The sequence below is a fragment of the Pimephales promelas genome, chromosome 13, assembly GCF_988280905.1.
Source record: "Pimephales promelas chromosome 13, fPimPro1.hap1.1, whole genome shotgun sequence".
NCBI classification, from domain to species: Eukaryota; Metazoa; Chordata; class Actinopteri; order Cypriniformes; family Leuciscidae; genus Pimephales; species Pimephales promelas.
Genome location: NC_142781.1, coordinates 30,366,047 through 30,383,944, shown reverse-complemented (window position 1 = coordinate 30,383,944; position 17,898 = coordinate 30,366,047). Strand labels below are relative to the sequence as shown.

The following is a 17,898-nucleotide window of genomic DNA, read 5'->3' as shown; positions in this document are numbered from 1 at the left end:
TGAGTGATCGTTTCACTTGATAAGACCCTTATTCATCGCCTGGTGTCGTTTAAAGCCCTTTGAACAGTTTGCACTGAAACTGTCTTTTGGACCTTGAACCGTTTGTTTCCCACTGAAGTCCATTATATGGAGAAAAATCCTGGAATGTTTTCATCAAAAACCTTAATTTCTTTTCGGCTGAAGAAAGAATGACATGGACATCTTGGATGACATGGGGGTGAGTAAATTATCAGCAAAAGTTTTTTTTAAAAGTGAACTACTCCTTTAAATAAAGACCATGAATCATGGGATCATAAATCACAGGATCATAAATCACAAAGTCCATAGAGTAAAAGTCCTGCCATATGTTTATTCCACTCATGAAGTCAGGCAGCCGATTTCACTAATTAGTTCTCCAATCGCCTGGCTGGAAAAATTATATTACTAGCAAATCCAGGTGATTGGAACAAAACACTGAGGAGGACTTTTACTTTCTGAACCTGGAATTTACACCTCTGCAAATGACATTTTATATGATCAAAAATCATATCTTGTTTCTGCTGGACAGCAAATGGAGACTTTTGCTTATATTTTCTGCTTCTCAGTTGTTTGTGATCTAAAAGTAAGAAATCTCGATTTGAGCTCAAACATTTCCAGAAACAAATATATGATTACGTTTGCTGAACGATGAAAGGGAAATCATTTGAGCGAGAAAACAAGGCGCAGCGCAAGGTCACTGGCAAACTCCAAAGTTTCAGCGCCCCTAACTTCAGATGCTAAGAACAGTCCAATGAACACTGCATTCTATCGAAAAATGTTTTATTGTCTATTTGCAGTTTAACCACAAATATAGGGAAAACATAGGGAAAACTTTTAATTCATTAGAAAAAGAAACATCCATTGTGACTGATATTTGACTCCAGTCACCCCATACATGAGACATAAATTGCAGAGGTATATTATAACAAATGACTAACTTTGACACGTCACAACCCAAAAATTAACATTCTCACAGACATTAAATTCAGAAATGTGAGATGTATTTACAGCGATATAATCAGGGCAAGAGCTACAATTCAGATTCATTTCAAGGGAATACTCGTATAGCAAATGCATACTAAGGACGGCAGAGGTCTACTTGTGAGGTAAAGACACTACTGACTACAGGAATCATAGCATTTACTTTAGGGCTGTGCAAAAATTAATTGCGATTAATCGCATCCAAAATAAAAGTCTGTGTTTACATAATATATTTGTGTGTGCTGTATATAATTATTTTGTATATATAGATACCTATGCATGCATGTATATATTTAAGAATTATTTGCGCTTATATTCTGTATATATATATATAAATACATAATCTATATTATATAAATATAAATATTTTATATATGAATAACACATTTTCTTAAATATATACATGCATGTGTGTGTATTTATATATACAAAATAATTATATAAAGCACACACAAATATATGATGTAAACACAGACTTTTATTTTGGATGCAATTAATCGTAATTAATTTTTGCACAGCCCTAATTTACTTTTTAGGTATCTCTGGTCGGATTATTAAAATAACTACTCTGTGTAATATAAATGAATAATGAATTAAAGGCAAAAATGATTTAATCTGTTTTGACACTTGGCCTCATGTAATATGCTCTTAAAAACATAAAAAGTAACACTTAAAACATATACTGTATGCAGTCACCAATCGATGATGTAAATAACAGCATGCAGAGAGAATCCTCTAGAAAAAGCACAGCAGTCAATGGCACTGTAAAGATCCACAGCCATACCAAAAAATAATCCTTTCGCATAATGGGACTAAAATATTAGGGACTACACCTACAGGTATAATGCTTTTCATCAAATGATAAAAATATAGAATTTATTATATAGCCTCTAAAATACTTGATGCTTATTGGCCAACAGGAGACATTTTGTGTAATGACCGCTAAACTGTGAATCTAATATTGGCATGTTTATCGTTTTTGCAAGAAAATAAGTGGAAGAACAATGAACTGGTAAGAAATACAGAGAGCTGGATGAGAGAGAACTTATTATAGAGGAAGACTTTGTAGATAATTATGTTAGCTAACTAGTCCATCAAAAATATAACTTGGATTGCAGATTAAACATAATATGTAAATTAATATAGTAATATTGTTGCATTGAATGTTTTGTTGCTAGTCTGACTGTAATGGACTTTTTATACTCGAAATGAATATATTTCATATCCATATATTTATTTATTTGGTTATTAGCAATATGTAATAAGCAGGATAATGTACAGTCAGACGGACACAATAGCTAAATAAACCCTGGCTGTAAATGATCCTTTAAATATTATATGTAGAGACACAGGAGTGTGATTTATGGCAATGCTGCCGACTGTTTTTCTTCATTTGCCTCTGAACCCTTGAGCTAGTAGTCAATCATAAAAACAAAGCTACGAATTTTGCAAACTCTTTTAAAATGAAGGTGTCATACTGACTTGTGATTATGAGGAAATTCACGCTCTCATTCAGACAATGACCTAACCAGGACTAAACCAGAGCATTCGAAAACTAATAAACAGCTATTTACATATATTCATAGATCTTATATGTAACTTTATATATACACAGTAAAAATTATGCTTATGTTTACAAAATAAAAATAATTTAAAAAAATTGTCCGATGCCACAAGACTGTGTGGAAGCACTCAAAAATAAGCACAACATTGCAGGTTACAGATGCTAAGCAAATGAGTATGGGTACTGGGTAGAAAAATTGAATTAAATAGTTCCTTGAGCACTAAAGAGCTCCTTAGTTAGGCGTCACACCTCCAGTGATACGAACTTCAGATATCTACACAGACTGCAGAACACTGTGTGATAAACATTAGCTACCAATGTTTAAAGAAAACAATACAAAGTCGATTCACTAAATGTTCAAACTACTAGAAACAAAAATTAGCACCAACAAGTAAAAATCATTTCAGAGATATTTTGTGCAATAAATTAACTTCACTAATACTAATTGCATTTAAACTCTTGGTAGAAAGGTTTGTAGGTTGTTTTGTCACAAGTCATCAGAGCTTTCAATCCGGTGAAGTTTCCCCTTTTTATTCTATGAAACTCCCCTTTAAAAAGCATCTGAACAAAATGTGGTCACCATTTATTCTACAATTATTGATCATTAAGAAAATGAAGGTTATTTATTGACCATTTAGCATCGTGACATTATTTTATGACAATTCAAAATATATTTACCTCCAAAAGTCTCAATATTGTAATGTGTCTCAATGGTGATTTTTACAATAGTTTTATTATAATAAGGAATTACTGTAATGCAATGATTTGTAATCATCATTCAGCACTGCAATAAGCATAGTCAAAGACAGTATATTCCTACTATAAATGTATATCATTTTTACAATAAAACATGAGAATTTGGGGTAAATGTGCTTTGTCATGAAAATAATAATACAATGCAAAATAAATCTTAAAGGTCAGTTTTTTTAAATGTTATTTATTCAAAATATAATTTACCTATTTATTTGGGGGTGAAATATAACCCAGACATGTTCTTAATAGGTTTTGTGCCCCAGTTGAGTTAGTAATTTTGCTTCAATACTTGCCCAAATACATATATGTGAGCTGATTTTATTATGGAGGAGCAGAATAACTAAGAATATGTGGGGAATATTTTTTACATCGGGAAAACTCAAATGTTCACTAAACTGTGTACACTGTACAGTAACAGCGTAGGTTGGGGAATGGGACAATCCAGCAATGAGGTTTATAGGATAGAGGAGGGATGACCTCTAAGTTTTCCTGCATTATAACATCAAAATATCATTGAATAGTTAAAACCCTCCAGCTCTTTGCACCTCTGGCTGCTACTGAAGGTTCCTGAATCCTGAGTTGAGCTGCACTAGTAAACGCACAAATCCGGGAACTTCATCTCATAAACGGGGACTGAGCGACTCTGGGTTTGGCCGTAACTTGATGTGATGGTTCCAGATGGACTGGGAGGAGGCCTGCAAGCAAGAAAGAGTGAAAAGATAAGATCACCGCAAACATCTTTACCAGAGACGGCTGGTGTTTGAAAGGAGCCATGCTGCAACCTACCTGATCGTGATTTCAAAGATTTGATTAAGTTTGCTCTGCAGCATTGAAGCCTGGGAGGAAACAGAAGAACAAGTATTAGCCCTAAATTACAATATTGAGCTGATCAGTGTGAGAGAAGACAACAGAGGAAAACATTTTCATGAAATTATAATTAACTCACTCTGGCACCACAGTGGGCAGCTATTTCCTCAAAGGGGGCCTTCTGGAACTTCTCAACCACCTGTCTCCTGCGTTCCTTCTCCTGTTCCTCCACGCCTACGCTGTCCACTGGAGAATACACACGCGCACACACTTTAGCACTGTTCAGCTAATAGAGAAGTTAACGAAGCAATAATCATACAAACAATTACATCATGCAGGTTATGGAAATATCTGCAGAGACAATTTAGAGAAAGATCAATTCTCATTAAATCAACCCACCGATGGCGTTTTTCAGTGTTTCAAAAGTGATTTCTTCAGCTGGTGTTCTCTGTAGGAAAAGAAAACATACATCAGTACAATGCTGTCCTCAGAAGTCAGCTATATCTGACTATGAACAAAGTAAAACTATATATATATATATATATATATATATATATATAAAGAGTTCAGATGCAAAAGCCTCTAAGTGCAATTTGAAATGTTCTTCTAGAATGATAATTTTTAACAAGCTTGTAGATTTAAGTTCAGTAATTTCACTTAAATGGCAATGATAATTACCTATTAATTGTTATTTAAGTGAAATTACTGAACTTAAATATACACGTTTGATAAAAATCATCATTAAAGAAGAAAATTTCAAATGGCATTTAGAGGCTTTTGCATCTGAACTCTTCATATGTTTATGTTCTTAATCTAAAAATGCAAAAAAAAAGTGTCATAATTTTCACAATATTTAAAAACAAAACTTTTTTTGTATGTTTTGTTAAATTTAACTAGGTAAACCTATGTTGGCTTGATTTGCTATTCATGTGAATGCCAAATTTCTTAAAATGTCCTTAATAAAAAAAAAAAAGTTAACCAGTAAAAGGTTTCATAAACGTCCCTGTAAGGGTTGTATAGTTCCGTTTACCTCCTCTTTCTCCGGACTGTTTCTGGACTCTACCTCCACCTGGAGAGATATTGTTTCTCCAACACTCTTTCTCTTTGACAGCCGGTCTTCATCTAAGGGAAGAGGGTGGAATTAATCAACCAATATCTGCCAGTCAGCTAATAATAAGCAGAAATAACTTTAGGCTAACACTAACCAGATTGAAGCTAATGAGCTAACCACTTTGATTGTATTGGCTATAGCCTGAGTAGCCGCTTATCAACAATAAGAATTACCGGTACATTGTTTTCTTAAAAACAGTATGAAAGGCACACACAGCGCATTTAGAGTGTGCCATGTGACGTGTTTCGAAGAATTAAAGAATATTTAGCAGGAAACAACAAAGAGCAGGTTATCCATTGGGATTTGATTGATGCACAATGATAATTTGTACACAATAAGACACTTATAAGAAATAAAAATCTGGTCATTTTTTGGAAATTTTATGATGTGGCACAAAATGCTCATTTATGCACCTGTAAACTGTGGGACGTAAGGTGTAGCTAGTCGTTCAGTGTTGTAGCCACTTCCTCCAAGAACCTCAGTGATCTTGGCCTGTTGGAACAACACCTCTCCTTCCAGCTTCTCCAGCGTCTTAGGAATCCTGGGAAATCATAATTTAGAATATATAATTTACAATATTTTTGTATTTTGATTTAAATATGCATATGATTTTTAAATCTATATATAAAAATACTATAGTCTTCAGTCACATTATCCTTCAGAATTCATTCTAGGCAAGGCAAGGCAAGTTTATTTATAATATAGCACATTTCATACACAATGGCAATTCAAAGTGCTTTACATAGAAGAAATTAAAATAATCAAAAGAAATCAGAATAATTAAAACAGTTTAGAATAAAAAATAAGAAATAATGAAAAATAAAAATTATGATAAAAATAAAATACAGTAAATTAAAACTATTTAGAATAAAATGAAGTGCAGTAACAGTCGGACGAACAGCGGCACAGTGCTCATTCAGTAAATGCACAGCTGAACAGATGTGTTTTGAGTCTGGATTTGAGTGTGACTACTGTAGGAGCACACCTGATCTGATTCTAATATATTCTATACATTTATTTTGATCAAAGTTGAAAACAATTATTCTGCTTAATATTCTAGTGGAAACCAAAATCCTCACTGAATAATACTCTCGAACATAATATAAAACATTAAACAGTTTGCCTTACGTTGGGTTTTCAGTGAAGACATCCTCAGGTAACAGGTAAGGAATTTCTTTTTGTCTCATTCCAATCACCTGCAAAAAGTTCATACATTTTATTCATCTAAAATGGTTATGCAATAGATCTCAATCGATAAACAGAAACTGTTAGTGACTACAGATCAGGCGGTTGTGCTCAGCATCTATGTGGCACCTCATGAACGTGTTGGCAGAACGCTGGGACGGTGGTGAGCTGACTGATGAGATTGAGGTAAGCAGAGGACAGGGCATGAACAGCACAGCGGTTATACACCGGTAACGCCTCCTCATCGCTCAGTGCCAAGTCCTGGATGGAAAGCAACACAGGAAGGTGAGAAGAAACACTGAAAGTCTTTATGAATTCCTTGTAGGTCATCATCAAAAACACATAAAAAGACTGATGCTGAATTTCTAATTTAAAAACAGTTTGAGTTGCAAATAAATGAAAAAATTCATCAAGCTTCATAATGAAATTTGATAATGAATAGAACCATAACATCATACTCTGTGTAAAAGAGCTGACAAAGATGAATAGTTTAGTTTTGTTTTCTTTGTGCATGTTGTGTGTTTACCGGTGTGTGTGGTTTGATGGACTCGCATGTAACCTATAGTAGGGTAATGGCGGAGACCATTGCAAATCTAGTTTTTATGCGATCCCCTTTGTGCCATCAGCACAAGAAAGGATCTAATATAGAATTTCCATGACTTTACAAAAGATGAAAAAAATAAAAATAAAGAGATATCAAATTTACAACTAAGGTAACACAAATTTAGGCCAGTACAGTAGGGGACACAACAGATGCATATAAAAACGCATAACGATTGGGACAGACCGAGAGTGAGGTAACGGATTTTGGTAACCTCTAATTCTGCCTGGTTGGATTTGGTGACCCGGACTAAAATACTTTCAAAGATTTGAGACTGTAAATTCTGAATGCATGTTTACATATTCATAGTAAAGGTCACAAAACGTTAGGACTTTAGGAGTGTAAACACACCTGTAGAGCGAGCGCCACACGGATAAGGTCCACCACCACCTCTTCGTTGGCCAGCTCCATGCTGATGAGGGCCAGGAGTGAGTAGAGCTTCTCAAAGTGAGGCTGCCCGCTGCTCTGTTCCTTACTGCACAGGTAAATGTGTCTGTACAGATGCTGCGCATGCTAAAAACACAGATATCAACACTACATCAGCCCTTCGGACATACATGCAGACCCACTGACAAGGGGAGATAAGAGATGAGATAGAGGAATGCTGTACCTTCTTCATGAAGAGGTTGTCTTGACGTGAGCACTTGTCCACTTTGAGCTTAAGCACAGAGATGTCAGAGATGATACTGCATGGGGACAAAGTGACACATGACACCACAGGAAAAACAATTAAAGTCTGCATGAAAAGCTAGTTTTAATGCATATACCTGTAATGTGAAATTTTTCAGATTTGAAACTGAATATTCAATTGAAACACTGAAAAGTGCAAGTAATTATTGTTATAAATTGTTTAATGGTTACATGCATTTTATTGTATTAATTACAATTATATGCACTGATGAATTGTGCACAATAGGACCTTTATTATTAAAGTTTAAATTTCATGCTCTCTTAACCCTCAGGTGCTCTTCGGTCATTTCTGACCGAAACATTTTCTATTTAGAATTTCTAAAAATCACAGCTTCATCGTAATGTTATGAAACTTGGTGACTTTTATGGCATTATGCATTTATGGCATTATGAATACAAAAAAATGAGGTCATGATCCGAGCATGCTAAGTGGTCGTAAAAAAAATAGTCACACTTGTGGTCTTCGGTCAAAAATGACCGACCCATAGGAAATGAATGGGAAATTGACAAAAACACAAGAATTCACAAATTTTTATTTATTTATTTATTTATTTTTTACATTTTTTTAACAAAAAATCGTTTTTGAGATTGTTTCAACTATATATTTAAATCCACCAAAAAAAAAAAATGTGTTCATAAACATCTGGGGAATTCACATGCTTCTCCATAGAAAGCTGTACAGTACAGTACATGCCATCTAGTGGTTACACCATGATTCTACGCTTTTTCTCTATACTGTAACCAGGTGGTGCTAATTTTCTTCAAATTTTTTTTTTCTGAAGGCCTAGATTCTATATTAAACTAAAATACTGCATTAATATTTTTTTGAAAAAAATAATATATATATAAATATATATATATTTTCCATGGAAAAATAGACCATAAATATTGCATAAATATTAATAAATTCAATAAAATTGTCTCAAAATACTAAATTACAAAGAATAAATATTATAGAACAAAAATAAATTGCATTGGCTTTACTGGGATGGAGGAAATTTAATTTTTAGGTGTCCGGTCACTTTTGACCGGGAAGATAACAAGTGTGACTCCGAAACGAAGAGCACCTGAGGGTTAAAGTGTAAGCAGATGGAAACCCAGAACCCCTAGACCTAAATCCAATAAAGACACTAACCTGATGGTGGAGAACTTGGGGAGGTTATCGTGGCGATCGATGAGGCTGACCAGAATTTCCAGCACCAGCAGCCGAATTTCTGCATCCTCTAGCAGAGCGAATGACAGCAATGGGTCCAGAAAGGAGTTGGGCAGAGCTGTCAGCATGTTAGTCGTCTGAAAACCACATGTGACCTGGAGAGTGAAGAAAAAATAAGAAAGAAACATTACCAAATCTTTGCTATGATGTAATTCTCTTTCATGAGGCATCAAGCAGAATTGGTTCAGAAATTTTGGTCTGGTATATTTTCTCATTTAAATAAAACCCCCATTCATGCACACTCCTTTAATTTGAAAGATATTATTTGTTATTATACTGATTCCCACACATCCAAAGAATACATTTTTAATTTTTTTTTTATTTATGGGATCACTTCCTATTTTCTCACATTTTTTGGTTGAAGTAGACTCACTGCTTAAATCTTTGAGTTTATCTAGCAATAAAAAAATGTAATAGATTCCTGAAAATATATGAACAATTATTTTGTATTGAATCTGATAGTCAAGATTGCTTAATTTATTTGTATTATTATTTTTTAATTTTTATTTATTTTATGTTTTATAATTGTATAATGTAATATAATTATTTTTATGGCACTTGATTTGGAATTATTCTGTATAATTTGTCTTTGCTTTACCTCTTTTATGTTCTCCTGAATGTATTTGTAAATTTACATGTTTCTTCAATAAAAAAAAAAAAAAAAAAAAAGGAAGAATTTACCTGTCTTAAGGACTTCAACAGCATGACTTGGATCATTCGGTTTCCTTCAGGCCTGCAGTAAAGACACAATGATGTTCACCTCAGAAAATGTACAAAGTGAAGACCTTCGAGCTTTTAAAAGTAATTCTGTTTGAATTGGTTCTTTTTAGAAAATTCAGACAACCAGATTTGCAAAAAAGACTTTCGCCAAACAACCACAAACTTGAATGCAATGGTATGAAAATAAAGAGAACATATGTCTATTAAAAGTAATGTCTCATAAATGCTTTTATTTACCACAATAATGTTTAATAATATTAATTAGTGGGATTTTCTTAGTAAAAAAACAGTATGCAGTGGCTGCAGTGCTCACCCTGAGCCTGTAGAGGGTAGTGTGAAATGCATGCCTGGAATAGGGATCTTTCCCATGATGAACAGCATCACTTCCGAGCGCTGATACGTGGGTAACGTGTTTGCAAATGAGCCTTATTTCAAAAGACACAAACCATAGTAATGAAAAATAAAGAAACTCAAAGAAGACCGTGGAATATCCGTCGTAATATGCTCACAAACGCACCGATAGTCCTGATGACGGCTTCCTGTAGCTGTCTCTCCTCGTGCTCCTTGATGATCTTGGTGCCGATGTTGGTGCAGTCGTAGGATCCTGTGAGTTCATAGTCCGCACTGAGCCTCAGATGCCGGAGCAGCGTGTTGAACACCTCCAGCACTGTGGGGCCTAAAATAAGCAACAAACACACATTAATATATGCAGCCACTTCGTAAAAAACATTAGCCATCTGCAGCTAAACAGAATCAGTACAACTAGAGATATAAATGTCCAACCTTTTTAACAAATAGTTGTTTTTCTCCCACTCTTTTTAATAATCAAAACAACATGTAAAGCAATTATAAGTTTCTGGGCGGTAAGAACAGTTTTCAAAAAACTAAATATTTGACAAAAAAACTCTGTAGTGTTACCAGAAATCTTTTTGATAATGCTAGTAGTGATGCAAAAAGTATACTTTTTAATATGATAAAATATAAAAATATATTATATAATAATATAATGATAAGGCAATTTAAAAAAATAATTTTTTTAAGCAGGTCATTTAAATCTCCAATATGTCCAAAAGGACCTGATTCACTTAAATGAATCGGATGAAATGATTCAGTTAGTTTTGAGCTGCAGGTGGCGTGCTGCAGTGCTGCCAGAAGAAGTGTGACAGGGCTTTCACACGGGACAGTAGGTGTGAGCACTGTCTTGACGTCAGAGAGCCCCGCTCGCAGAAGTCTGGCTATAAAAATGTATATTATTGGCTGAAATCTAGATGGGGTCAGATGCAATGTCACACTTTTCTTCCCCCAGAGGAGCAGCTTAACGTCTGGGGGAGAGTGACCCAGATACTAAGCACAGGCATGAAATATGTGATATATGTTATACACCACTCTGTTCCTGTGCAATGAGCTATATACTGGCTACACTACTTAATGTTTAGTAACCGGCATTGTAAATCCACACCCACCAACAGAGCCACTGGAAGCGATGGCAGCCGCCTCCAGAAGGACCTCCACTATCCCAGCACGCACTGTGGCTGAGCTCTTACTGTTGGCATCTAAATGGCCCAAGAGCTGCTGGATGACCAGATGAGAATGCTGAGACTGGATGGATGGAAAGAAAGAGAGATTTAAATGACTAGGTTAAAAATCTTGTAAATAAATGTAAATATGATTTGATAAGAATATTCTTTGCATCACTAATAATCATAACTAAACAGAATTGGATAAGTAAAACTATTCACATTGAGTGTGTGATGCCAATTTTTGGTATTCTTGGTGATTAAAAGTTTTTAATATCTTAAGTTAATTGTTCAGCACCCCAAGAATAAAATATATTAAGATATATTTTTATTATAACCCATATGTGAAGAGTTCAGATGCAAAAGCCTCTAAATGCCATTTGAAATTTTCTTCTAGAATGATCATTTTTATCAAGCTGGTATATTCAAGTTCAGACATTTCACTTGACAATTAATAGGTAATCATCATTGCCATTTAAGTGAAATTACTGAACTTAAACATACAAGCTTGATAAAAATGATCATTCTAGAAGAAAATTTTAAATGGCACTTAGAGGCTTTTGCATTTGAACTCTTCATATGTGTGTGTGTGTGTGTGAGAGAGAGAGAGAGAGAGAGAGAGAGAGAGAGAGAGAGAGAGTGTGAGTATAATTTCTGTACCACTATAATATAATACATATAATACGTATAATATAATATGATATATCTGATGTACATAAATTATAAAAAAGTTTCTTATTAAAGTTGATTCTTTTTTCAATTAAGGACTGAACTCACCTGAATGGAGTACATGATGATCTTAAAGCAGCGCACTGCAAATGTTTTGCCTTCCCACAGAGAATGATTATCAAGATGCCTGCGGTGAGAGAACCGAAAGAGCTTGAGCAAGAGAAATGAAGTCAGAAGCGACTGAAAAATGAGATTCACACCACCCGAAGTGAGATTAACTATGAACTCATAAATAATCCAGAACTGATATGAGTTGAGTTACTCTTAATCAATATGCCAACATTAAGAGACTGGAGAATTATAAAGCAAATGCCCTAAATCTGAAGTAATGTAAAAATGTTACATTTCTATACCTAAAAAACTAATGAAATACCAGCAGAAATGAAAAAAATATATATTATAACCTATTCTGACAGGCGTGATGTGTGGCAGATCCCTTACATAAGCACAGGGGTGACTGCGTTCTTGATGTTGCCATAGGCGGCACGGCCCAGCAGTTCCCGAAAGCAGCGCTCCGTCAGATCGGCTGGGCTTTCTTTCTCCTTCTCACTGGCCTGCAGCGGAGAGGGAGAGCGACTGCACAGGAAACAGAAAGAGAGGGAGACGTTAAGTTTTCAGCTCTTAATTTTTAAAAAAAGAGCTTGGGTTTCAGAGAAGAAGCTGAATAAAAAAAAATTACTGACATCGAATAACCAAATGAGTCTTGAAAAGTGAAAAGACCCCCAGTAAAACATTCAACAAGACAGCAGGCCTAAAGCGGAAGTGAACCCATTTTCAGCAGTGCACTACTAATATTAGTCAACGATTCTTCTATTAAAGACCTCATATGGTCCCACTTTATATTAAGTGGCTTTAAGTACTATGTTCTTTCATTGAAACAAATAATTTGATACAATGGACTTATTGTGTAAATACATGTTTTTACGTTGTACTTATATTTTTAAAATACCAGCATGTAATTACAGCTGTAACTAATTTACATATCTGTGTAATACTAAGTTACATATCTGTAACTAATTTTAATATCTGTAATTACACAGCTGACCCATCCATTACACTTTAACCTACCCATACCACCACACCTGTCCCTAACCTTACCCAGATCACACCTCAATAGCAGCAAAAAGTGTTTTACACCCAAAGTATGAGACACCCAACATTCAACCCGAAAATAGTCATATAACCATTGCAATAACTCAGAAGCTATTCAGTTAAGGTGCATAGTGCTTGTGTTTGTGTAATTTATAAGCATGAAAATCTCAAATTAAAAATACAATAATATATATATATATATATATATATATATATGAAGAGTTCAGATGCAAAGCCTCTAAGTGCCATTTGAAATTTTCTTCTAGAATGATCATTTTTATCAAGCTTGTATATTTAAGTTCAGTGATTTCACTTAAATGGCAATGATGATTACCTATTAATTGTTATTTAAGTGAAATTACTGAACTTAAATATACAAGTTTGATAAAAATCATCATTAAAGAAGAAAATTTCAAATGGCATTTAGAGGCTTTTGCATCTGAACTCTTCATATATATATATATACAGTATATATATATATATATATATATATATATATATATATATATAAATACAATATATTCATATATTTAAATTACAACATTAGAACTATATAAATTCAGCATTTTAAAAAACATCTACTATTGACATTTCTTAATAAAACCATTGCCTATGAACATAAAAAGCAGGACAGTCCAGCTATAGACTCACATGAGTTATATTAAATCATACATATTTTTCTTCCCAAGTAAATTTATCTTAAGTATGTTCTGATGTTTTTTTTTTTAATAGAAAATAGAGATTAAGAAAATACCCTGAATGTCTGAGAATAGTGTGTCATAAATAAAGGAATACGTCCTGTGAGAGCTTCGCTGTCTGTGTCAGAAAAAGAGCGTTGGGTCTCACAGGGTTCGTCTCATCATTTATTAATCACACTGTTCCTCTGCCCTCACACACCCTGCTGTCAGTCAGTCTGCTGCTCAGCTCACGGTCCCTCCGTTATATAACCGCATGACGACTGTCGAAATCTGCAGAAGCTCTTCTCACTTCAGCTAAACGCCTCTCGCCACACATCCAGAAGGATGCTGGACTGTTTAGTTTACCAGAAACAAACACACTGTGTTTTAGTCCACTGCTGTGGCTGCTGTTCTGCCAATCTGAAATGCACATCTGACAGGATGAGTTAATTATCAGCTGCCCTTTACATCAAACGGCAATTAGCACATACCAAACAGCAAAAAGAGGTAATTAAAGTTTCTTCCTGCGGTGTAATTATGGCTGCATAGGGGGCACATCCACAAAGACTGGTCTTTGATGATTATAATGGCAACGATTTAGTTTGACATCTCACAACACACCACACACATTTGGTGCGGTGTAGCTTTAGGTCAATTATGGTTTCAAACTCAACTTTAAATATCAATACAAAATTTAAATGATGTACAGGTGTGAAAATTATTTTAAAAAAGACCGTGAAACCCCTAATTCAAGTTATATTAAATGTTTTTTTTTTTATATGTTTTATTCTCCACAAAAATATCTTCAGCACATCGGTTTTCAACGGTTGATGAGAATAAATATTTCTTGAGCACCAAATCAGCATACTGTATTAGAATGATTTCTGAAGGATCATGTGACAGGCTGGACTAATAATGTTGAAAATGTAGCTTTGCCATCACAGGAATAAATTACAATATATTTATATATATTTACAAATTTTAAATTGTAATAATATTTCACAATGACATATCACAAAAAAGTAGTATTTCACTTTTTCAAAGACATTAAAAAATCTCAATGTTCCGAACTTTTGAATGATAGTACAGGTATTTTTAACATGGTTATAAAAAATATAAATAATTGCTGAATTATCAGCAAAAAAACAATATTGTGATGTATACTGCTACAGAGATTCTGTATGAAGCTATGTAGTGGTCATACAGGCCATCCCTACTAATATAGTCACATATATCTTATTTATTTATTTTTTACTGCCATATTAGCATAAAAATATATATTCATGGCAAAATAAATAAATAATAATAATACAATAAAATGAAACCGTCAGTCTTTTCCTTTTTTATTCCTCTTAATTTAATAAACGTCAGTCCTTTTTGATCATTATCCGATGTGTTGTCTCCTTTGTCATGGCTTGCGACAAACAGCTTATATTCTTGGATTTCCAATTGTATATAATTAGTAAATTTAAACAGAGGATTCAGCTTTGAGAGCAGCCAAGTGTCCCACAAGGACGAAAAGTTCATATCCCACAGAAGTCAATTATAAACTAGTTAAAGCATAACACTCTTACCTCTCTGTGCCTTCACCAGACTGCAGATTGAAGAGCAGCGAGGGGACGATCTTGTCCATGTGCTGAGGGTCCCAGATGTTCGCCTGCAACTCATCGTTCACGGTCTTTCTCACAACTCCCTGCAGACCTTTAATGCCAGCCATTCGGATTCTGAGATGAGTAAGTACTCAGTTAGTTCGGGTGTGTATCCACCTTTTTTTGTCCCAATGTGTAAATAAGTAGTTTCAGTGAATGTGCAAGACTTCTGATTCATTAGCTCCGCTATACAGTAGGTGAGTAACTATAAGAATAACAAAGTGCAGTAAATATTTGTGCAACAAAACAGTGTGTTTATGAGTATGATAATAAATTAAACTAATGACAAATACAAATTTGCAATATGAAGCAGAATCTATCTATCTATCTATCTATCTATCTATCTATCTATCTATCTATCTGTCTGTCTGTCTGTCTGTCTGTCTGTCTGTCTGTCTGTCTGTCTGTCTGTCTGTCTGTCTGTCTGTCTGTCTGTCTGTCTGTCTGTCTGTCTGTCTGTCTGTCTGTCTGTCTGTGTATATATCTAGATGGACTGCACAAAGTCAGACGTGTACATGTGTGTTCTCTCACTTGGTGCGGATGTCAGGGTCCTCAAAGCTGGAATGACACATCTCGCTAAACCGCGACACGAAGAAATCATAACTGCGATGATATGAGGGAGTGTCCTCCTCGATGTTAGCAAACTTCACAAACTGGAAAACAAGAGCAATTCAATAAAAACAAACGAATTAATTACATAACCAGGAAAACCAAAGACAAATCAGGTTAAAAACCCATTTCCTTGAAAAGACTGCAAATGCTGCTCTAACCAGGGACAGCTTGTGAGTGATTATAAGACAGTATTAAAAAAAGATTAAATGTTAATGAAACATTTTTGTTCTACATTAACCCCCGGTCGACCTCATCATCATTACTGAACAATAAAAGATTTTCTGACACTTACAACCAAGAATATGAATATCCATTTAGAGGAAAAGACTTAACCTGCATGAAAGTAAATTAATTAAATTAATAGCATTATTACACTATTTTAAGGTTAGGACAGGGTCATTAGTTAATGCTCATTCAAATACTTCTATATTGTTAAATGCTAATGTTATTAAACCATGTATCATACATTATATTCACATATAATTTCACAGATTCGCATTTATATTCATATTTGAGTGAGCATTAACAACAAATCTGTAACATACTAAGTCTCACTTAGTGTTTCAGATTAAAAAAGGAACCTAATCTGTTATTATTTGACAGGTTTTAGGTTATTTTTAGATTTAGCTATTTTGAGTCAAGATTACGGAGGCCATGAATAAAACAAAAATAAAATGCCTTATTATAGAAATGGTAGAGAACTGATGGATGAGACCCTGTCACTTAGATGATTTAATGACTCATTTTAAACTAGCGCCTGCATACTAAATCTGTTATTAATAAATAATTGCATAAACTCTAGACCTACATTTCCTTCTTATTATTATGTGATGCAGCCTTTGCAGAACCCAAATGACCCATCAGAGAACAGATGTGGGTGCAATTCTGACTAACGCATCTCTATCCTAAAGCATTTCCAGATAAATAAGTTCATTGTGAAAACGTTTAAAAACGGCTTTTACATGTGACTGATACCTGCAGTGTGCAGTAGCCGAGGTGGTTATGGGTGACACAGAATACACTGAAATGGGTTAGTCACATTGAGTTTAAGCACTGCGTTTTATGTTGTATGTGGGTGCATGTTCAATGCCATAGATTACTTATTTTGATCTATAATTGAGTATGATTTTCTTTATTGTATTTAGATGGATGCACTGCAGTGTGTGTGTGTGTCCATGGCTCATCTGCAATGTTTATCGGCAAACATATGTATAAATATTTTATATGGTACATTTTACATAGTACATAATGTACATGGTGTCCTAAATACAGAACATTAAAAAAGGACATAGTACACACATTTACACAATGTTACAAAAAGTGATAATTTAGATTTTAGGAAATTTCTTTACTATCCCAGCCATTTGTGAGTACTGGGTAAGGATTTTGTAAAACAAACATTTTATGGAAACATGAAGAGTAAGGGACTGAAGTTCAGTGCTTTACCCTTTGTGTCAGTGAACTAGCATACAACAGTGTGTACGTACTGAATTTGTTCCCAGGATTTGCAGGTTGGGCTTGTCAGCCTCCAGGAGTTTTCGCACCATCTTCAGGAAACTTTCCACAAACAGGTTGATACTCTGACAGTGGCAGGCCATTAGCAGCTGGTCGAGGGCTTCCATCGCAATACACACGTACCTGACGAGACAAAACGCACACTGAATAGGAGGAGGAGGAACAGGAGAAAGTAAAAGACAGGATGTCTCAGATCAGGCTAATAAATTTCATTACCCATAACGGTGTCTAGCCACATCACGGGACAGTCTCTCAGACAGGTACGCCCCGATCCGATCCAACTTCTCAGGAGCTGATAGGGCGTAAAAAGTCAGCTTCTCCATGTTAGCCTTTACCAACCCATCCTACAAACACACACATAATCAATAACCACAACAGACGTGGAATAAGGTAAGAATTAAATATCCAGTTTTGTTTCAATCTTTAGAGCATATAGAAAAACCTTTGAGAAACTGTAAAATAAA

The 17,898-nt window shown here is 34.6% G+C and overlaps 1 protein-coding gene across 3 annotated transcripts in view; it reads right to left on the bottom strand.

Moving 5' to 3' along the window:
• Positions 1 to 838: 838 nt before the first annotated feature.
• efr3bb (EFR3 homolog Bb (S. cerevisiae)) overlaps positions 839 to 17,898 on the bottom strand; it is a 40,347-nt gene continuing 23,287 nt past the window's right edge. For all 3 annotated transcript variants that reach the window (XM_039692727.2, XM_039692725.2, XM_039692728.2), the window contains 21 exons: positions 17,651 to 17,778; positions 17,407 to 17,557; positions 15,839 to 15,960; positions 15,233 to 15,382; positions 12,331 to 12,465; positions 11,938 to 12,016; positions 11,107 to 11,242; positions 10,161 to 10,319; positions 9,957 to 10,068; positions 9,605 to 9,656; positions 8,846 to 9,018; positions 7,631 to 7,706; positions 7,372 to 7,533; positions 6,549 to 6,680; positions 6,363 to 6,430; positions 5,648 to 5,775; positions 5,154 to 5,245; positions 4,523 to 4,571; positions 4,263 to 4,369; positions 4,103 to 4,152; positions 839 to 4,011 (listed from right to left, as the gene is read on the bottom strand). In XM_039692727.2, the coding sequence (XP_039548661.2) occupies positions 3,906 to 4,011; positions 4,103 to 4,152; positions 4,263 to 4,369; positions 4,523 to 4,571; positions 5,154 to 5,245; positions 5,648 to 5,775; positions 6,363 to 6,430; positions 6,549 to 6,680; positions 7,372 to 7,533; positions 7,631 to 7,706; positions 8,846 to 9,018; positions 9,605 to 9,656; positions 9,957 to 10,068; positions 10,161 to 10,319; positions 11,107 to 11,242; positions 11,938 to 12,016; positions 12,331 to 12,465; positions 15,233 to 15,382; positions 15,839 to 15,960; positions 17,407 to 17,557; positions 17,651 to 17,778 (2,367 nt within the window). In that variant the 3' untranslated portion in view covers positions 839 to 3,905. The remainder of the gene's footprint in view (positions 4,012 to 4,102; positions 4,153 to 4,262; positions 4,370 to 4,522; positions 4,572 to 5,153; positions 5,246 to 5,647; positions 5,776 to 6,362; positions 6,431 to 6,548; positions 6,681 to 7,371; positions 7,534 to 7,630; positions 7,707 to 8,845; positions 9,019 to 9,604; positions 9,657 to 9,956; positions 10,069 to 10,160; positions 10,320 to 11,106; positions 11,243 to 11,937; positions 12,017 to 12,330; positions 12,466 to 15,232; positions 15,383 to 15,838; positions 15,961 to 17,406; positions 17,558 to 17,650; positions 17,779 to 17,898) is intronic.